Consider the following 22,864-nt stretch of genomic DNA (forward strand, 5'->3'; position numbering starts at 1 on the left):
AAGGGTGAAATGTTTCCTCTAAACCTCAAACCCATCAAAGGAAACCCAGCTATCTGCTTGTTATCAAAAGCACAATCTGACGAAAGCTGGTTGTGGCACCGAAGGCTCTCTCATCTCAACTTTAAGGACATCAACAAACTTGTCACTGGAGGTCATGTTCGAGGTCTTCCACTGCTCAAGTTCGACAAAGATCATTTGTGTGCTGCATGCGAAATGGGGAAGCAGAGTCGTCAAAGTCATCCATCTATAATAAACACTAAAGTTGTTGAACCACTTGAATTACTTCATATTGATTTATGTGGTCCATCATCTATCGAAAGCATCGGTGGTAGCAAGTATATTCTTGTTATTGTTGATGACTTTTAGCGTTTTACATGGGTGTTCTTTCTAAAGCTTAAATCTGAAGCGACTCATAAGCTGAAAGTGTTCATCAAGCAGATTGAAGTACAGCTGAAGAAGGTCGTTCGCAACATCAGGAGCGACAATGGTCTGGAATTCAAAAATAGAGAATTCGAAGAATTCCTGGCAGAAAAGGGAATAAGTCACAACTTCTCAGCTCCCTACACACCTCAACAGAACGGAATTGTCGAAAGACGAAACCGATCTTTGTGTGAAGCTGCCCGAACCATGCTAAGTTTCGCTTCCTTACCTCTTTATTTTTGGGCTGATGCTATTTCTGTTGCTTGTTTTACACAGAACAGGTCATATCTCAACAAGCGATTCACGCTCACTCCTTATGAGATTCTCAACAACAGGAAGCCCAATGTGAAATTTTTCCATGTGTTCGGTTCACGGTGTTTCATCTTTAATTCTAAAGAACACCGCAACAAGTTTGATGTTAAAGCCGATGAGAGAATCTTTCTGGGCTACTCTCTCACTTCCAAAGCGTACAAGGTATTAAACAAGCGTTCGAGGAAAATCGAAGAGACTTATTACGTGACTTTCGATGATAGCTATGTCAAAAAGCTACAGGTCAAAGAAGACACAACTGGGGAAATCTTTCCTCAAACTGGCCAAGTCACAGTCTCGATCGCTAATCTATTCGAGAAGTTCATGGAGCTTTTTGATGAACCTGAGAAAGCCACTCTCTTAGAAGCAGGTGCAGCAGACAATAAAGTAGATCACATGAAACAAATTGTTGAAGACGCTGCAAGGAGAATGAATGAAGGAGGATCATGTTCTGACGAACCTCCATCAAACAATGCTTCAGTCGAGGGGGAGGATCAACCGTCGTCATCTCAGCCAACCTCACATGTTGAGGGGGAGCCAAGGTCTCCAACTGTTCCTGAAAGCACTTTGCCAACCGAAAGTGCCTCACCATCCGAAGGTGCATCAACGCCAGAAAGCCCAGCACCACAAGAAACCTCTGAACCTCAAGATTCTCAAAGCATTCCTGAAAGCTCATCTATCGAGGGGGAGCAAGCTGATATGTCATACGACTATGAAAGCCAGCCCGAACCAGAAGAAATGATAAATGCTGAACTCGATCCAACCTTTGATCCAAACTACCCTCCTCTCACCAAATGGAACAGAGATCATCCTGTCTCTCAAGTAGTTGGTGATGTCTCTGAAAAGGTTCTGACCCGATCACAACTCAAGGCAAAACAGACATCCTTATTTTCCAAAGTTGAATTCTGCATGTTTAACTCATTCGTATCAAAAGTTGAACCGAAGACAGTTAATACTGCTCTTGATCACTCCGATTGGGTTCAAGCCATGCAAGATGAACTGAACGAATTCGAGAGGAACAAAGTCTGGCGCCTCATTCCAACTCCTCCAGATGCCTCGGTTGTTGGTCTCAAATGAGTCTTTAGGAACAAAATGGACAAGGAAGGGAACGTTATAAGGAACAAAGCTCGTCTGGTAGTGAAAGGATATTGTCAGGAGGAAGGGATTGATTATGAAGAGACTTTCGCTCCTGTAGCTAGGCTGGAATCTGTAAGAATATTTCTAGCTTATGCTGCCCACAAAAACTTTGAGGTTTTCCAAATGGACGTCAAGTGTGTATTTCTTAATGGAGAACTCGAAGAAACAGTGTATGTGGAGCAACCTCCTGGTTTCGTGAACGAAAAATATCCTAATCATTGCTACATTCTGGATAAAGCCGTATATGGACTGAAACAAGCTCCGAGAGCCTGGTATGAAATGCTAACTAAATTCTTAAAGATGTCCAAATTCAAACAAGGTTCGGTTGACCCAACCTTCTTTCGCAAAAAGGAAGGTAACCACCTTATGATCGTTCAAATTTATGTCGATGATATCATCTTTGGCTCAACGAATCCTAGCCTAACAGCTGAATTCAGAAAGCTGATGGAGACTAAATTTGAAATGAGCTCAATGGGTCCTATTAACTTTTTCCTTGGTTTAAATATTAGACAGGGACCCAAAAGCATCTTTATCAATCAGGAAGCTTACACGAAGACTCTCTTAGCAAAATTTGGCATGATGGGAGATTCCAAAGTCAAAGTCCTAATGGCGTTCGGCACCAAGCTCACTCCATCCCTAGGCAAACCGGCTGTTGATATCACGCTCTATCGTCAAATGATAGGCTCAGTGATGTATCTTACTGCTAGCAGGCCTAATATATTGTTTTCTGTGTGTTATTGTGCTAGATTTCAGGCAAACCCACGCGAACCTCACATGCTTGCAGTGAAGAACATTCTACGATATCTTAAGCGAACTGCCTCTTTAGGTCTATGGTATCCTTCCAACTCAGGCTTCTTCGTTCAAGCCTACTCAGATGCAGACCTTGGAGGATGTGGACTCGACAGGAAAAGCACCACTGGTGGCTGCCAATTCCTTGACGGGAAGTTGGTTAGCTGGCAATCAAAGAAACAAACGTGCGTGTCTTTGTCTACTGCCGAAGCTGAATACATAGCAGCTGCATCCTGCACCTCTCAAGTGATTTGGATCCAGAGTCAACTTCGAGACTATGGACTCAATTTGAAGAAGATCCCACTATATTGTGACTCTGAAAGTGCAATTAGGATCTGTCATAACCCAGTGTAACACTCCAAAACCAAACATATAGCACTGAGGTATCACTTCATCAAAGATCATGTGGAAGATGGAAACGTTGAAGTACACTTTGTTAGAACCACTGATCAACTGGCCGACGTCTTTACCAAAGCTCTTCCTGAAGCGTCATTCAACAGAATTTTACAAGGGCTAGGTATGATGGAATTAGAGTCAGTACCACAAACTACCTCTCAACCTCAAACGTAAGAAGCGATATTGACCGAACGTTCAGGTTCGGTTGAATCATCTGCACTCGCTCATCACTTCAAAGGTAGTTTTCTTGGTTGTAAATTTCATGTATAAAGTTGTTTATCTTTTTGTCAAAAGTATTTCCTTGTTGAAAGTCTAAATTCCTTGGTTTTCTAAAAATTTTCAAAACCGAAACCTACCGAAGGTTCGGGTTCGGTATTTCAAAGTTTTTCAAAACCGAAACCTACCGAAGGTTCGGGTTCGGTTTTCCAAAATTTTTCAAAACCGAAACCAACCGAAAGCTCGGGTTCGGTTTTCCAAAATTTTTCAAAACCGAAACCAACCGAACGCTCGGGTTCGGTTTTCCAAAATTTTTCAAAACCAAAACCAACTGAACGCTCGGGTTCGGTTTCTCAAAATTTTTCACAACCGAAACCAACCGAACGCTCGGGCTCGGTTTCTAAAATTTTTCAAAACCGAAACCAACCGAACTCTCGGGTTCGGTTTTTCAAAATTTTTCTCAACCGAAACCAACCGAACGTTCGGGTTCGGTTCCATAATTTTCAAAGTTTTTTTTATCTTTTTTTTCTTTCTTAGTCTTATTATATATCAAAAATTCCAAAAATATTTATTTTCTTCTAATATCAAAAACTCCAAAAATATATTTTTTTTTTTGCGTGTTTGTTCGTTTATGGGGATAAAATTGTTGGATTAGTTAAGTGTCCCTAGAAGCATGCTGCTGTATGTGTCCCAAGCCTCATAAAATTCTGAATAATAGCCTTAATGACTTGGTATAAACAAACCTTGTCTTCCCAATTAGGCTACCACATTTATTCTAATCGTGAGCTACCTATCTCTCTTCTCACATGAGATAAGAGTTTTCTGCTTGGTCCTTATTTTCACAGCAGAGGTACTTTAATTTCTTACACCATCTCCATTACATTTCTCCATTACATTCGTTTCATCAACGTAACCCTTGAGACTCTCAGAAATTACCACTGAGCTAGGTTTATGGTTACTCAAACACTGTGTTTATGATCTTAGTTTCGTGCCACTACGAGCTGAGTGAAACCCAAAATTCAACACCAAATCTGAATTGACGGTGAACAATTAATTTGCTCAAGTTTTCACCAAAGAATTGACGGATGTATCTTGATGAAATCTCAAATTTTTATTTTGTGTGATTCCTATGAAATTGTTAAACACCATAACATTTCTTCCCTTGGGATCCAGTTTTAATTTTTTTTTTTGTTGAGATTTTATATTTTCCAAGCCACTTTAAAATTTATACCTACCTACTTGTTCAACAGACTACACCGGTCTCACAAGTACTTTGTTCACTTTCTATCTTATTTCAAGATTAGAACTGTTGAATCAAAGATAAAGCCACCCTAAGGAGCCTAATTAAAAGAAGCCTTTCAACACTTATTATTAAGTGTTTGATCGTCATTCAACGGGAAACCACACTAACACTTTAAGGTCTCTCTTGACTTTGAAGAAAGAGATTCGTGCCCGAGATCAACTGTTTCATGTCTTTATTGACATCACATTTATTCCTAAAAAGATTTGCTTTATTTCTTTTCTTTTTACACTCTTAGCACGAAAATCTTTGATTTTCCAAATTTCTGGTACTAATAATTACAGGCTGTTTTACTGAATTGGTGGTTACTTAAAAGATGTGGTCAAAAATCATCCATGTGGGAGTATTATTCAAAAGATGCCATTTCAGGGATAAGATGAAGGGTTGCTGACTCAGGCGGGAGTCTAATGGATTGAATTTCAAACGGCGGTAAAAAGGGACGCATGCGAATTTGAAATGTCCATTCTTTAACTGACGTCGTGGACGCGTGTGTGAATATGAAGCGGTTCCTCTCTGGCACAAAAAGGCGCGTGTGGATTTGAAATGGTTTCTTCAGAAACGACGCTTGTTGGGCGGCGTGTTCCAAGGAATCTGGCACTCTCTCTCATGTGTGATCATCGCAAACCTTAACTGTCACGCATCTGTCATTCCGGGAAAACCTTTCGTATTTCGATAGAAGATTTGAACAGATTTTTCTCTCTCCTAAAACCCACTATAAAAAGAGACGTCTTCTCCCATTTACCTCTTTACTGCATCCAAATTCCCAAGAGAGCAAAATTTCCTTGAAACCCTCACTGTTCATCATCTTCTTCCCAACTTCAACAATGGCAGAATCATCGTCTGTTCACGCTACTTCCCACATCCTTCCCATTCACCCTCAACAGTGTTTGGTGATCGATTTAACCCCTCAGTCGTATGACTCCTATATGTTTCCCATCATCGAGTGCCTGAAATACTCGCCCATCGCTCCTGCACTTTCACGGGTGGAATCAGTGCCCATGGAGCTTCTATCGCAGGTTTATGCGACTGCACATTACGATAAAGCAGTCGATAGAGTTTTCTTCGAGGTTTCTGATCACAAAGCCTCAATTTCAAAGCAACGATTTGGCGCACTGCTAGGGTTTGTTGCTGACCCTTCAAGGGTTAATCCGGAGACGATTCCGATTGGCCATCTCTACAGTATGTTCTATAATATGGGGTACACGGAGGCGCTCTCCTCCGTCGCGAAGTTTAAAAAATCATGTTTGCCGCCACAGTGGAACGGTATGTTCACTGTCCTTTTCAAGGGTTTATCAGAAAGGAGCTCAGGATCGGACGGCTCCAGTCGACTCTTCTTGTCGATCATGTACGACGTCTACAACGGAATCAACGTCGACTATGGGTTGGTTCTCTGACAACGACTCATCCAAAGCCTCTCTTCTTCTTCATGACATTCTGAGGTGTCGTATGCAAGGTTTTGGACTCTCATCACTAAGTGGGCGATGGATAAGTTCGATGTCCCCACTGTTGCCGGTGCATCGATGTCTTCGATCGGTAATTTCCATACCACGAAGATTATCGTCTCCGATGCATCAAAATTCCCCTTTATTGGTTCTATTCCGGAGACAATGTATGCTGATGTCCCAGCAGACAGTAGAATCATCCGGACTATCAAGGAGTTCAAGCAGTCTGGACCGAGGGATCTCACGCCGGAGATGCTCAAGTCTATTCACAATGCTGGTAAGCCTGTTCATAGAGGCAAAAAGGCAGACAAAGGGAAGCAAGTGACCAAAGGGGCTAAAGGTCCTTCTCCCAGGAAGAGGAAATAACCAAAAGCTGCACAGTCCCCGCAGCCGAAGAGGCGAAAGACTCAACCGAAGCGAAAGCTCATTATCTCTTCCTCTTCGAGTGAATCAGAAGGTGAGAGTTCAGAATCGGACGGCTCTCAAAGAGGCGAAACCCCTCCAAGAGGCAACACCCCACCCAGATCACCTACCCCTGATATGGAAATTCATATCTCACCAATTCCCTCTCCCACTCAAACAATTCCCACTTCCATTCCCACCATAAACCCCTCTACCACCATTCCTAAAACCTCTTTCCCTATACCACCACCCATTTTCACCGATACAACAACAACAACAACTGCAAAGGTCACAACCAACGTATCTGATACGGGGGTTCATACCGATGCAACCGAACCACCACCTGTAACCGAACCCATACATACAACCGAAACCCAACCACCACCCGAACCTACCCACACTCAACAACCACCCGAAACTACCCCCACTCACACTCAACCTGAATCTACTCATACCACAACACCCCTAGCTTCACCACCCCCAACATCTCCAGGTCATGCCTAACCCTTTCCTTGGAGGGGAAAATATGACCTTCGATTCGGTCTACTTCAGTCCGTTTCAGGTCCAAAGCGACGACGATGAGGAAGCTCCAGTAACAAAGAAGCACCTTAAGGAGCTGCATGAGAAGGTTGACCTGCTTATTGCCTCATCTTCCAACTCTCAATCCTCTCTCTCTGAAGCCGCTCTTCAGAAGATTGTTGATGCCTTCTCCAGGGCTCAGCATGATTCCGTCGCTTCTGCCACTGCAGCCATTGACGCCTCAACGAAAGCTTGTGAGGCTGCGACCGAAAAAGTCGATAAACTATTCTCAGATGCCTCTGCCTTGTTACAATCTCTACAGGAGAGTGCTGCTGCAACCAAGACAACGCTGGAACCGATTGTTCAACAATTGGCCACGTTCGTCTCAACAGAGTTGAAGTCATTCGCCACCCTTCGTCAGACTTTAACTGACGACAACTCTGCCCTTCGGACATCTATCAACGAGCGCCTCTCTAAACTCCAAGAGGATCTTGCCTATGACAACTCGTTGATGGATGCTCTAGCAAGGAAGACCACTGCCCTCAAGGTCAAGAGTGCTCAACTTTCAAGTTCTCAACAACAACTTGACGCTCTTCGATCCGAACGGGAGGTGATAAGGACGTGTGTTTCGGATGTACACTCAACAATATCTAACATCCTGGAAGCGCACGATCCCATTCTAAACCACACTGTGAGGCGAACCCTTGCAGAAAAACTCGCCCCTGCCCTGGATCTTCTCAGCAAAATTGAAGGGCTACCCAGTTTCGTGTCCACTCCGAAACAAGGGGGAGAAAAGGAGTTCGGATCTCAACCACCTCCTTCCTCAAAAGCTGCTCACACAACCGGACCTCCTCCTACAGGTCAAACTTCGGGTTTGGGTGTGAAGGATAAAGGAAAGAAGATAGCTGAGGAAGAAGATGAAGATGATCAAGAAACCATTGCCGACTTGCTGAAACGCAAAAATAGTCGCAATGTTGATAATGACAACATTCGTGTGGCGCGAGAAGCTGAAGAAGCTGAACGCAAAAAGAAAGAAGCCCACGATCTCCTCGAGAGCAGAAAGACTCTTTTCCCTGCTTGGACTCGAGAGAGAATGATAAAGGAGGCTATCGATACTCCGAGCATCCTATGGCTCGAACCGGTGATCTCCTTCGAATGCTACAATTCTGTCGACTCGCAGTTCGACATGCCCTTAACCCGAAAGGCGTTTATCTTCCACGCCTTCGCCAACGTTGCCGAAGTTCCTCATCCTCATCCTGAGGTTGATCGTGAACTGATCGAATTCTATCTGAAGGCCGCTCAACCCCAGTATCAAACTTGGAGCGCTCAGAAGATCATTAACGTTCGGGTGCTAAAGCCATACACTGAAGGGAGATTCATCAACGTTCGGTTCAGGGTGATCAGAGGGTCTGCAAGAACCGAACATCTCATATCCTTAGCAGATCTACCCAACCTCAACCCCTATGACTGGATCGTTCTGCACAACATCCTCTTGACGAATGAAGCTGAATATGGTCCGATCATAGACCATCTCAAAAGGATGTTAGTATGCTATATCATGGAGGTCGCCTTGATGGATCAGGAGATTGCCAATGTCTTCAAGAAGAAACCGAAGATCTCTCTTGTTGGCTCGGCCAGTGATCTCAACCAAATGAAGATGGGAAAGATTGACCCAAGGCGAAACTCGGTCATGTTCACTAGGGCTGAAGGACAGAAATGTCTCTTTGCCTTAGCGGATAAACATCTTTATACCACTGCTTGTCTTGAGCACGTGCTGGGGATCATCCATCGGTGTAAAGAGAATACAACGGATGATATCAAATACTTCGACGATATGATACAGTGGTACATCCGATTCAGACAGACGATACTTGCCCTTATTTCGCGTCTGTTTCAGACTGTAAAGAAGAAGGTTCCTGCTGCTGCTGGCACTACTAGAAAAAAGGCCTTTTACGATGCGCAAAATACGACGCTCATTGATCTATGTTACGCAAAGGAGAGTGACATTAGAAAAATGTCATCTCTTCAAAAAATTTTAGGATAGAAGACACGCATTATTGCGCGCCCTTAAATTAGTGTCTAAAAACAACACGGAGGGCACCTATAATAAAATGCGCGTCGTCTAAGGATGTCGCTTTATATTTTTTAATGGAACGTGCGTTCCATCCTTTAATAGTGGGGGAAAGGGGGAAATGAAATTCTGAAAAAATTAAAAACCCCGCCAAGCTCTCCTCTACCTTCTTTCAATCGTTCTTCTCTCTCTCTCTCTCTCTCAATCAAATACCAAAAATCGACTATTGTTGGAACTAGGGTTCCGGTTCTTAGTGAAATCGAAGGTTTTTTGGTCACCAGGCCATGAAATTGATCAAAGGTTTTTTGGCCTAGAACCACCAGGCCACCCTTTTCCTCCATCCATGTCCCTCCTTTCTGTCTATCTCTAACAGACCACTGCAACATCACATTCACTTCTCCTGGCATGCGACTGCGACTCCCAAAAGATTTAGTGTTATGCTCGATGGTTCTCAACAAAATCGATCGAGGTGTCGGCACTCCTATCTCATAGAGATTTAGGGATTTCTTGGTTCAAGGTATCGAATCTCAGACATCAATGACTTTTTTTGATGACCCGGTCAGATAAAGACGTTTGATGAACTAAATTTGTGTATCTGACTCGGAAAGCTTAATCTAATCGGGTAAGATGGAAAAAATCGACTGACTGAGAAAGGAGGAAGAAAGGGAGAAGGGTTTCCAATTATACCCTTGCCCTACCAAAGGAAGAAATCAGCGACTCCATCGTTTCTTCTCCTACTTCAACGCCAATTTTTTTCTCCCGCAACAACCAATCGTCGACGACCCTCTTCTCATCTGTTCCAATTTTTTGAAGTCTCCTTCCCCTTCTCATCAGGTACGCTTCTTCCTTTTTCCTCTTCTCATCAGGTCCGATTTTTTGATAATATATAGGTTTTGATTTATGATTTTTCTAGTTGAACATGTATGGTTCTTCATTGAATTCTGAAAATTTCTCAAAGAATTTAGGCCCTGTGTTCAATTTCATCATATTTCTTTTGTTTTAGACTTGTGCTCAATTTCAAGGAGGGAGACAAGGACTCCATTAGAGGTGAAGACGATGGGAATGATTCAGAATTTTCAAATTATTCTGACGATAACCCTCAACATCAAAGAAAACCTAGTTCCTTAAACCCATCGTGGCCTCAAAGTTACAGGTATGACCCCATCCCACTTTTTTGGATTCTACTTTAATTCCTTATACAATCAACAATTTATAAGATTCCGTTGAAATTCTGTAACAACAACTGCATTCAGATATATATATATATATATATATATATATATATATATATATATATATATATATATATATATCTTATATATATAAATAAGGCCGGTGCTTTAAGAATCGAGGAAAGCGGGTCTTGAAAATTTATGAGATTTTTTAAGGAATTTTCTTAGAGTTATGAGGATTTTTTTAGGGAATTTGAGATTTTGCCAAATCAGCGCTCTGATCATCTTTCCCTTTCTCCGAATCTATCCCTATCTTCTTCTCTAATCCAATTCCCGAAATGGAGTTCGAATCCAACAATATTTCTGAAGACAACAACAACAATCACGAATGGCAGAAGGTTACTTACGCTAAGAAGAACAGGAAGAATCAGCCTAAGCAGCAGGTGCCTCAACCGAAGGCGCTTCCAAACGGATCTGTTGTCGCTGGTAATGATAATGTCTTCACTGCTATTGAGAAGAAATCGGAGGAGCGTAGGAAGGTTATAGAAGCACAGAGATTGTCGATTTATGATCCTGCTCCTCCTCCGGTTAAATCGTCAAGGAAGAAGAACTACTCCGATTATGAGGACAGCGATGAAGAGGTTGCCAATGGTGTGGCTGGGAATGATGATGTTGAGGAGAAGAAGAAGAAACCGAAGAAAGTAAAGAAACCTAAGGTCACAATTGCGGAAGCGGCGGAGAAGATCGATGTCGACAACCTGGCTAGTTTTCAGTTGGAGGTGACGGTGAGTGAATTTTATATGTTTATTTTCTACAATTCAATGTTTTGATTGAGGTTTCTCTCATTACCATTTAAAATTCAACTGATTTGCGTACTGTATAGGCTTCGATCGGAACGGGAAGATATGTAATTGTGACATTTCTCTGTAGTTTTTTGTTTGGATTCAGCTTTAATTACTGTGTAGTTTATCAAAGTTTAGTATAGTTCTAGGATGAAAATTATTGTCAATATGGTTGTAGATTACATACACAACTTCATTCTCACACAATTTGATTATTAGTTGAAATATAGGAAGCTAATCTTTATAACTTCTTTGTATGTGTTCATAGACTTCATTCGAGGCACAGCAAGATATACAGTTGATGAGGTTTGCCGACTATTTTGGACATGCATTTTCTAGCGTGACTGCTTCACAATTTCCCTGGGTGAAGTTATTGAGAGAATCTCCTGTTGCTAAGGTTGCAGATGTAAGTTCTCCTCTTAGACTCTCTCTTCATATAATGTAATTCAAAAGGATTCGAACTTATGCTGCCAAATTTTAGGCCCTGTGAGTGTGTTTTCTACTAATTAACATGATATCATGGTATAAAGATTTTGAAATCTGAATATTTCAAACTGTTTGTGTATGATTCAGTGCTTTTTGTATCAAAATATACACTTTTACTATTTTCCACACACACACAAAGCTTCTAATCCACTTTCTCTCAAGTGCAGAATCCTGTGTCACATATTCCTGAGGCTGTTTACAAAACCTCAGTTGATTGGATCAACAAACTATCCATGGAAGCCCTTAGTTCTTTTCTCCTTTGGTCCTTAGACAGCATTCTTGCTGACTTTGCAATTCAACAAGGTGGCTCAAAGGGATCCAAGAAAGTTGCCCAAAAACACCCTCAAAATCTTAGGTGGGTCTGTTTGTAGTATTAGCAATGGTGTTACGAAGGAAACCCGATACGCTAATTACCAGCAATTTAAATGACCATCTATGTAAAATGACATGATGATGCACTCCTGAAACAGGTCTGACCAATGGCATCTATATTAGGTATCTACATAGATTGGATCCACAAACTGTTAAGTTGGAGCTAAGATGCAATATATTGGAGGCTACACACACATTTATACATGGAACAGCACTCTACCCCAACCACTATGCATGGAATAATGGTAACAAAAATTCCTTTAATTACTATGTCCCATTCACATCACTTATAATCTTAGTCCCTGTCTTGCTGGTGCATGCCTAACCCTATAAAACCTTTGCTTTTGAGGTACTAACTGTTTTCTCCTGGAATTTTTTTTGCCTGAGATTTTTTGCTGCCAGCTATCCCTTCGGGACCACTCTTATGTATTATGTTAAAAGCACCAATTCAGAAATTTGCTGATTATGTAAGTCAGCTTTCCTCTTCCTTTTTGCTTTTTATTATTTATGCACCCTTATGCCACAAATCTCTTTATTTATCATACTAAATATGCAACCATCCCTTATTTTACTCCTAACTTGTTGTATAATTCATTCATGTCAGCTGCATATATGTTGCATAAAATAAATTGGTAAAAATAGACATGTGAATTATGCATCTGTTATCTCAAATCTTACATTTATTTTTATTTCTGTTATTGTTTTTTCCAGCTTTTAGGTGTTGGTGTCAAGCTTGTTGGCAATACAGTGTGGAGTACCCTCTTTCATCAATTCTTAATAGTGATGTCACGTGAGAAATCATTTTTCTTTTTGTTAAACAAGTCTTTATTATCATGTATTAGGTCATACCATGGGTAAAAACAGCCTTGCCCCTGGTTCCGGGGTTGTCACAAAATACTTGACTTTTTAACTTTGTTTGTGGTTTCATTTAGTAATAATCCTTCTGAGGGGGTGTTTGTTGGGCTGCTTCTTTCAATGTCATTAACAACAGTGGTAAGTAAAATCTTACTACTATGAACCTCTTTTGCTTAAACCTACCTTATTGACCTGTAGCTGATTAAACATTAAATTAATTATGCAGGTTTTGAAGTTTTTGATGGAAAAGAATACTGTTAATGCTCTTCACAGAAAAGTATGTTGGTATTTTAGGAAATTTGGCTAATAATTTAGTTAATTATATAAAAAATGTTGAAATCTTACATTTGTCTACTATTGGAATGATTATTTGTAGTATTACATTTGTCTACTATTCGAATGATTATTTGTATAACATTAACTTTTGTGCAATGCATTGTATTATTTGTATATGGTATTTTATTTTCCATTATGTGACATAAAATGTAAATTTAATATGAAAATAAGTAAATCCATAAATAATTTTTTTTTTAAATTTAAAACTACGATACGCAAAAATGTGTGTCATCTTCATTTATGACATGGCCTTTCTTGACAGGGGCTTTCTTGATACGCATTGCGTGTCATTAACACGCGCGCCGTAAGGTTATGACACGCGAATGCGTGTCATCTTCCTTTATGACAGGGCCTTCCTTGATACGCATTGCGTGTCGTAACCGCACGTCGTAAATGCGCGTCGTAAATGCGCGTCGTCTATAGACGACGCGCAAAAGCGCGTCGTCTCTCTTTATGACAGGGCCTTCCTTGACACGCATTTGCGCGTCGTCTGAGCGTTTTACGACGCGCAATGAGCGTCGTAAAAGGCCTTTAGTGTGGCCCAAGCAAGAAGTAATGATCTCGCTCCAATTGACGCAAAGGGGGAGATTGTTGGGTTTCAGATTCGTTTATGTATTGCGTCTTTGGGCTCGGTTAATAGTCCATTATTTTGATCTCCGGTTTGGGCCTGTCCAATCGTTAGCTGTAGGGTTTAGTATATAATAATATGCTTGCATGCATATTAGGTCAACAATCTAGAATACGATTGATAGAATTACGATAGCTTTGCAGATTTCTTTATCGTTCCTGTAAACCCTTTAATCCTCTACAGTTGATGTTCTTTATCGAGCTCTTCTGAGGATTGTTTTATAATCATTCGACACGTTTGAATCATTCTCGAGTTGTTTACTGTTTTCGTGTTCTTGCTGTTTACTGTTTATTTTACCTGTTTAAGATCTAATCGATCTTCAAGTTTAGTTTTAAACTTATCATAAGGCAATCCATAGCCCAAATTGCAATTATCTTATAATTACAATTCCAGTCCCTTAAGTTTAATTAATCTCTTTTAGTCAAAAAATTAATTACCAATTAATTCTTGACTAATATTAATCAAACAATATGATTTCTCCTTTAATATATTATTCTCATAATATATTAATAAATCATATTTAATCCTTTCTCTCCATAATTCATCCTATCAAGTTGCTTTGGTGAAGGAAACCCAAAATGACCATGCACCATCGGGTCAAGTACATACCAAAATAGTTATGGACTTAGACACTAATCCAACAGATTCTTCAAGATATCATAAGGAAATTCTAAATCTTAGATGGAAACTTCGGAGACCTTCCCTCAGCATTTCCAACTCAACTTAGCGAAATCGATCAGTACACTATTGGATAGACTAAGAACCTTCCGAATTTATCTTACACACAGAAAACCTTACACCTGGAGAGTTAATCCACAATTTCATCCTCTTATTAAAACATCAAGAATCCCTTATAGATGCTCAAAACACAGCTTCGACAAACTCAATATATATGTAGAACTCTCTTATCCTAAGACATAAATAACTCGATGCCTCCTAAGTTACACCCAACCTTCTAGAATGCTCATTATGTATTACAATTGCGACATTTCCTTCACCTTAGACATCGAACCACAAGAACAATCAAGTCTCAACATTTTCTCACTACGAATAAAGAGGATTAATACGAACCAGACTTCACCGTCTTTCAACAAAAATCGATGAGAACATCACCACCTCTTTCAACTGACACTCACCCGATCTCTTCTCTCCATGAGCATGGGAAATAGGAAAAACGCAACCCCAATCCAGAAAGCAATATCCTTTTCTATTGGTTGAACCCTCATCCTCAAGCTGTAAGTCAATCATTCTAAAACTATTTAATCCTTGTGTCATGAAACTTAGCGTATTTACTTAATAGTCAACTAACATCAATATAGGTTTAACATAGAACACAACAAACAACATTCGAGCAGAAAAACCAATAGGCAAAAAGGCATCATAAGGATCTGGCAATTCTAACACATAATTCCTGAGGATCCTTAGCTTACACACTGTCGTGCATCTCTAACAGCTCAAATATCACACATAAAGGACATCACTCTTAAGCAGGCACTCTAGCATGCAACCCTGGGTAGATCCTTAGCCTAACTTATAACATGCACATCATACTATAACACATATAACATCAAGTCAAATACATCATATAAAGCAATTATTGATATTTTGGGAAATCAGTTTTCCGAGCTCCGAATGACTGTACAAATTACATCTTTTTTTTTTTTTTTGAAATGAATCTTTTCCAAAAAGGTTTATAAAAACTCTCATATACATAGTTTGAGTTTGGAATCCCATGAGTTTTCATTAAAATCCCTCAAACCAGGGCTCTAATACCAACTTGTAACATCCCAAAATACCAGGACAAAATTTCCATTCTTAGAGTAATTTAAACTTCCATTTTGGTAAAATTACATTTGAAACAAACTATTTTTTCATAAACCATTATTCAGGAATCAGAGTTAAGGAAGACAATGCAGAAACTCAAATCATAAATCTTTTGATGTATGCGTACAGTCCTGCCTTTGTAATCTGATAAGTACCTGCAAAATATTTAATCCACAACTATAAGCACAAAGCTTAGTGAGTCCTACAAAATATCTCACACAACACAACATAAACAGTCACCACCCATAGGCTACGTCATTGGCACTAAAAGACAAAACAATCGGGTACCCTCCCCAGTTGCCATGTCGTGGCCTCCAAAAAGCCACGTCGTGGCCTCCAAACGCCATGCCATGGGAACTGGGTTCCAACAACTTAACATATTTAGCTCTTAACCTATTAATATGTTCTTTTAAACTCTCCAAAACCCATCCTAAGGCCTAATACTTCACAAAGATCAGTGCTTTTCAATATTTCATGTCCAATGCAAGTCTAATACTCAAACTCAGGTCAAATGGAAAAATACCACCAAAGGTCACATGCACGAAGCCCAAAATAGCAACAAACTTCAGATCTATAACATATGTCCACTAAGGGACCTTAATAATCCATAAAGTTGCTAACTTTATGGATTCCAAGCATTCTACTCAACCCAACATATAGAAAATTACATAAAAACCTAGATCTAACATCCTTTAAAGAAAAAGGCAGAGACTTTATACCTCGAAAAGGTCAGGAACAAAGTGAAGATGCATGATCTATGTTGGAACTAAGCAACCAAAAACCATAATGAGCTCATTCTTTCTTCATTCTTCACAAGAATGGTTTCACACACTCAAACCATACTTATGGAGGATAGGGTTTAGAGAGAATTCGATCTCAAAGAGTGGAGGTTGCCAATATGAGAAACGCTTGGAGTAATGCCCTTAAATAGGGCCCCATTCCAAAAATTAAGGTTTTGGCCCGAAACAGCCACCACGTCATGGCCAACTATATGTCACGTCGTAGTGTTGCTCAGATGCATGTTCTTCCTCAACTAATGACACGTCGTGCCCCACCCAATGTCACATCGTGGCCATACAAAATTCCAAGTTTTAAAATGATTAACTTAAGAAAATAATTACTACGAATTAGACGTTACAATAGTCAATACATGTGAGGTGATCATGGTCACCCGACACACTCAAAGTAGTGGACTCATAGATTTGCACTAGATTTTTCTTTTCAAGTCCACGAAACATCATACAAGTATGGCTATTATCTTGTTGACGAGATCTATCCTAAGTATGATGTATTTGTTAAATCATTTTCATGTCCAAATGATACTAAACAAAAAAATTAATAAAGCTCAAGAGAGAGCTAGGAAGGATGTCAAACATGCCTTTGGAGTTTTTAAGAAAATGTTGGCATATACTTAAAAATTTGATACTTTTTTAGGAGGGTAAAATTGAAGATGTAATGTTTGCATTTATCATATTACATAATATGATTATAGAAGGCAAATGAAGAGCGATATGTGAGTTTGGCGAGAATGAAACCATTCGCGAGACATAACTAGTAAAGATTGGTGGAGAAGAGTTCATTGTAAGAAGTGTCGAGATACGTAACAGTGAAACACATCACAATCTCCGCATGAACTTGGTAGAACAAATTTACGGGGTTCAAAACATTAACCTCAACATTGATCACGTAGATAATCCGAAAGACGATTTCTTAGGCGAAGACTTCTTTTAGCATGTATTTTTTTTTGTGTGTGTGTGTGTTTGTATGTGTTTATGTTTTTCAATTTTTGTTTTCTTGCTATGTATATATATTTTTTTCAATTAATGAAATTTTAAGTTTTTTATTTAATTAAATAAATTTTAAAAAAAAATTGACATGCCATGTTGACCATTCATTTTGTGTGGTAAGAAATTATGAAAATATGGTAAAATTGAAGTGGCCTTGGAAGGGTAATTAATTATCACTTTTATTCGGTCACTTTTTTTTGTCATCACATCATTTCCCAGTGAATTTTTAAATATATATATTTATGACTGGTTGTAGAAGGTTACCGTACAATTTGCATATATGTTGCATCTACTGAAAATGTATATTGAGAAACTAACTTGAGAGGATAGCTAATTGTCACTTTTGTTCACATTTGATCAATTTTTTTGTACACCTTTCGCCATCAAACTCTCATTTTGTGTTTAAATTATAACTTATGACCGGCCAGTATTATCGGTTTATCTCTTCAAATCGTAGAATACAACTAATACAACCAAACCCTCACTAAATATGACAACCCCCAAACAAGATAACTGTCAAACGCATTTTAATGTCGTATCAATTTCATGTCAAAGTTTGAACACACACACAAGACCTCGTTTTTTTTACATTTGACAGCAACACGAACACAAAAGAAAATTGGGATAAAATTGAAATTGAAATGTGTAGAAAATAGTTGTAAAAATTGTAAAAAAAATATAAAGAAGACACTAATTTTTTAAATACATATAATATAATAGAAGTTGCAATAATATAATTTTATTTGGAAAAACCTTAAGTTTTAAAAAACATATAAAAGAATTAAAAAAAAAAAAAAAAGTAATTGGGGAATGTTTGTTAGAAGTTTGGACCAATTTGGTTAAAAAAATAAGTCATGAATAAAAAATTCAAAAAGAAACTTTAACAACAATAACAAGTTGAATCCACATTTGTGGTTCCGATCGGTCCATTCGACAACCTCTTACGCCTTACCAACTTAGCTAACTTAACTTTTTGTTAAAACTTGTCAAATAACATTAAAACAATCCCCAAGACAGCTACTATTCACATGTAAATTTTGTTAGTAAGGAATTATAGGGTCTCTTACGCTAGAGGGAGTGACTGCGATTTCAAACCGCAGTTTTGCCACATGGACCTGGAACATCGACGCCTGGGTGAGGTCTACTCCGCAAATTCTAATTGGTTGGTGCTCATTGACCGTTCAACGGTCCTTGCATTTGAAATTACCACTCAAACTCACCATTTTACCATTTTTTCTTCAAATTTTTTCAAAATGTCTTCTTCCAAAAGACCTACCAACGAAAAAACACACTCTAGAAATACTACAACCCTAATATTTTCATTTGATCAACCGATTTTTTCGCCTTCGTATTAGTTGTGGGAATGAGGATCGCAGAGGATTCATGGAAGGCTAACAAATTTTTGGAAGACAGAAGTAAGAGGTGTCATCGGAGTCGGACAATGGATGGAAACAATATTGTTCATGAAGTTGTAAATTATATAAAGTATATAATAGAGAATAATATACGTTTTATATATCTTAATTAATAATTAATATACTTTATATTGTTTTTAGATATTGTAGGGACATGGATATTTTTAGAAAAATCAAAACCATTTTTAGTAAAATCAAAAACCATCTTGTAAAGTTTTAACATACGACAGTGGAATCTATGGTTTTTTTATTTAATAGAAAGGAAAATCCAAAATCACAATTAACTAATCTCTATATAATCGTCATAGAAGTTACACATGACCTGATGATAAAAAGAAAACCTATGTACCACACAATATAATAATTTCTATTACTTCCTCTGTTTCTTTTCCTTTTTCTCTTTCTCTTCAGACGAATACTCCAACTGCAACAGACATTAACACCACATTAAAGCCTATCCACAATAACTTTATGAAAAAACAATTCAAGTGGAATTACTAGTATATCTCACCATGATGATAAGAATGCGAGCAAATATCGCAATAAAGTCGGTAGAAAGCAAGAGAGCATCTGTCACATAATCCAAATTTCCAAGATGAGCGCTTTCAATAATCTCCTGGGTGTCAACCACAACGTACCCAATAAACACCAAGAGCCCAAAATACATCTAAAAAACAAATTAAACATTGCTTAGTTGGAAAAAGACTTAGATAAAAAGAAAGAAACATAAGCTTATCTTTATCTTTATACCTGAATTATGAAGAGGGCAGCAGAATCACCAAATATTAATGATGCAAAACCTGCCCATACAAGGATTGAAAAACAAGAGGAGAGAAAACCTCCAAGATAAAGAAACACTCTGCGTCTTGCCAACAATGCAGTTCCTGAGAAACAAGCAAATACGATTGCAGTTGATATGAACGCGCTTACCAAAATGCTGCAAATTTTAACAAAAAAAATATATATATATATATCAAAAACGTGAATGTGTAATAAGTTCAGGATTGTAACAGAAGGAAAGAAGAACAAACCCTGGGTCAACATCTATGGTCAGCTCGATCAGAGGGCCAATGGTAGCACCGTGAAGAGTGGAGAGCACCATTAATACTGCGACTCTTTTTTTCTGGGAATATAGATGTTTTAGAATTACGTGAAGAATAAGAACTCAAGATTGTAAATTGTTAAGATGATTGAATCTACCTTTTCATGTGTAGGAGAGGTTAGTATCGAATACAAGCAGCCCAATGTCGCGAAGAAGGTTAGAAAGCCTCCGATGTTCAATAGCATGTGAAGAATAACTCCAAATACAGATGCCATGAGAGTGCAACATAGTAAAAAGTAAACCTACAATTACATTATAGGAAGATAGTTTATAACAATTGAATTGACGGAGGGAACTAAATGGAAAAACAAACAATATAGATGAAGTTGTGAAACCAAAAAGATCATATAACATTTTCACACATTAGACAACAACAAAATCGAACTAACTGATTTAATGGTTTTTTTCTTCCAAAACTCATTTATACCAAACCAGATTATTAATTACGAAAGTCAGACGAAACACGAGAATTCTGAAAAATTATGGCGAAGTAAGATAAACCTTTATCAGATGTTTCTGAACTAAGGGAGAGATTTGACGGAAAATCATGAAAGAACCAAAAATTGTCCAACTGCGTGGAGAAGAAGACTGCGAATCAAGGAACGACGAGGATTCCATGGCGAAATTTTGGTATTGAAAGGGATATAGAAAGACGATGAGCGGTATTTATAGGAGAGGTTTGCAGGCGTTGTTAAACTATCTTGCAGTTTAAAGCTAACAAACATTACTCGTTTTACATTACAACTTTACATCTATTTTTTCGTATGGAAATCTTTAGACACAAATACAACTTTTTATCATACACAATCTTCTATAATACGCAACAAATTATTTTTTAAAATAGTTATACAGATTGTGTAATTATTTAGTCTTGATTTTAACTAGAGTGGAATTACCTATGATCTCTTCTTTGGCTTGCTGGTGATTGGCGAAACCGCTTTTGATATTCTGGAGCGACAGGTTCCTGCTTCAACCTGGTTGATGAGGGCTTGGAGGACGTCTCCATTGATGGATGGAAAGTGAATGAAAAGTGCAAAATGCTGCTGAATATCCGTATTACATCAAAAATCATGGATTTAGACAAAAAATAAAATTAAAAACATTACATGTAAGAAATTTTGCAACATAAAAGTTATTAAAGTGCAATGCACATATGTGTTTCTACCAGTATAGAAAATGTAATAGGAAACAAAAACTTGAACACCATTCCCTATGGAAATTTACTTATCTGTTTCTACCAACTACCAACACCATTCGCTGCCAAAATAAATAAATAGTATTCTTGAATCTTCAAGGGGTAAATTAGTAAATATATAACTGATTTTTAGAAAATAATAATTGGAAAATACAGAATTCTTAGACTTTCTCTATTAAGTTGAAGTCTTTCTTATCATATAAAGCAAAATAGAAAGAATCATATATTGGAGAACTTACCAGGTGAGGTGGATGTAATACAGTTTGTGCTTCTATGGATACATTTTTAACTTTTGCAGCAGCATGGTCTTGCTCTTGCAATTGATGATATTTTTTAGGGATGAAATGATTATAGGATTATTTGCTTCAATTCCTTTGAAAATACACATCCAAACAACCCCATCTCAATCTTTAATATGAACTCATTTGTAGACAATAATAGATCCCCAAAACAGAAATGAAGCTTTCTCGTTAACGCCTAACACCCAACTATAATCAAATTTGCCAGATTTTGCCTTTTTCACCAATGTCTCCAAATATTCATCATTTCTCAAATATTTTAATTATAAGCATCATCGGAGAAAACACCATATATTGCAAAACGACTTATTGAAAAGAAACGATAATCACTCATCTTAACAAAGTTTAGCTTACTTCTTTTGTTCCTTACCAGCTCATATGCTCCTTAAGAAGGCCAATCCCTTTGTTGATTTTCCAGGCTCTCTGCTTAAAAACCCAAAATTTGGAAAATACCATCTCACAGCAAGACATAGTAAATGTGAATCTGTAAAAAGAATATTTTAGTGCTTATTTTAACTTAAAGTTGGCATAAAATTCATAACAAGGTTACAGTTTAGAATGTTTATCACATAACGCGGAATCAATGAGACAAATGGATCCTTTCGAGCTACTATATGTGAAAGTGCTACAATGAATATAAATGAAATTCAACACATGTAATCACCTCTGCCATAAAAGAATTCACAAAAAAATAGTATCAATAAAAAATTAAAATTAAACGAACAAAAGATATTAAAAGGTTGTACTAGTAACATATTCCATTTTTGTAGGCTTCATTTTCTTCTAATCTAGTCTGATTCGGTTTGTATAGCTTTGGGTGATTTTCAGTTTGAATTGGTTTCAATCCGATTTGATTCAACCTAAACCAGTGTTAAGTTCATTGAATCAAACTGAAGTGGTTTTAAAACCAATCCGGTTTCTAAAAAAAAACTTGTGTGCACCTCTAATCTTTGGGATTAGTATGTCGGAGTGAAATGTGGATTGGATTCCTTTTTGAAAATGAAATCGAAATTCACATTATCAAATTATATATAAAGATTCATATAAAACCGTTATGTATTTACTGAACAATGAAATTTCAAAATTAAGGTATCACCTAAACTCATCACTAAAACCATAAGCCAAGACTATATATGGGTAGTTCTCCAACACTAAGGTTCCACAACAATTCTTCAAGTATGAAGTTTTTTCATTGTTTGGTTTTTTTAAACTCATTAATTTCAGCAAATCTGACAAATTCAGTAGAACTTTAGGATGATTATATTAATACTTAAAGAAATATACAAGTATGATTGTCGTAGGTTGACCTTTCAAAATCACGACCATCAATTTATAGTATAACCAAGTTGGGATACATTACTTCCTCTTCAATTTCAAACGATTTTACGTACCCATACTTGCTAGTCTCCATGCCAACCTGCAATCAAATACAGGTAACGAATTAAAATTTGAAAAGAGAAAAACATTATAGATTTTGATTAGTATTGTTTGGTAGAGATGTAAAAAGTTGGTGTATGTAAAAAATTAGTAGTCAAAATAATTATTAAGAG

At 38.0% G+C, this 22,864-nt stretch overlaps 2 protein-coding genes across 2 annotated transcripts; one reads left to right on the plus strand and one right to left on the minus strand.

Annotated features, from left to right (window-relative positions):
- The first annotated feature begins 10,470 nt into the window (after positions 1–10,470).
- Positions 10,471–11,899, plus strand: LOC111894776 (uncharacterized). Its single transcript, XM_023890877.3, has 3 exons — positions 10,471–10,958; positions 11,284–11,421; positions 11,669–11,899. Exons 1-3 carry the CDS (start codon positions 10,512–10,514, stop codon positions 11,870–11,872), a joined length of 789 nt encoding a protein of 262 aa, XP_023746645.2. The 5' UTR covers positions 10,471–10,511; the 3' UTR covers positions 11,873–11,899.
- Positions 11,900–19,088: 7,189 nt separating this feature from the next.
- Positions 19,089–20,438, minus strand: LOC111894775 (bax inhibitor 1). The gene is made up of 6 exons (XM_023890876.3): positions 20,322–20,438; positions 19,919–20,062; positions 19,750–19,841; positions 19,469–19,655; positions 19,230–19,385; positions 19,089–19,142 (listed from the first exon to the last, which is right to left on the minus strand). Exons 1-6 carry the CDS (start codon positions 20,436–20,438, stop codon positions 19,089–19,091), a joined length of 750 nt encoding a protein of 249 aa, XP_023746644.2.
- Positions 20,439–22,864: the final 2,426 nt, after the last annotated feature.

The sequence above is a fragment of the Lactuca sativa genome, chromosome 5 (genome assembly GCF_002870075.4).
Source record: "Lactuca sativa cultivar Salinas chromosome 5, Lsat_Salinas_v11, whole genome shotgun sequence".
NCBI lineage: Eukaryota > Viridiplantae > Streptophyta > Magnoliopsida > Asterales > Asteraceae > Lactuca > Lactuca sativa.

Bases quoted from the DNA above. Each gene is read 5' to 3' on its own strand.
- LOC111894775 (XM_023890876.3), bottom strand. From the start codon at position 20,438: ATGGAATCCTCGTCGTTCCTTGATTCGCAGTCTTCTTCTCCACGCAGT. The intron at 19,842-19,918 runs GTAGATTCAATC...CTATATTCCCAG, and splicing joins CCTCTCCTACACATGAAAAG to AAAAAAAGAGTCGCAGTATT. The intron at 19,143-19,229 runs GTGAGATATACT...TGTCTGTTGCAG, and splicing joins CTCGCATTCTTATCATCATG to TTGGAGTATTCGTCTGAAGA.
- LOC111894776 (XM_023890877.3), top strand. From the start codon at position 10,512: ATGGAGTTCGAATCCAACAATATTTCTGAAGACAACAACAACAATCAC. The intron at 10,959-11,283 runs GTGAGTGAATTT...ATGTGTTCATAG, and splicing joins GTTTTCAGTTGGAGGTGACG to ACTTCATTCGAGGCACAGCA. The intron at 11,422-11,668 runs GTAAGTTCTCCT...TCTCAAGTGCAG, and splicing joins CTGTTGCTAAGGTTGCAGAT to AATCCTGTGTCACATATTCC.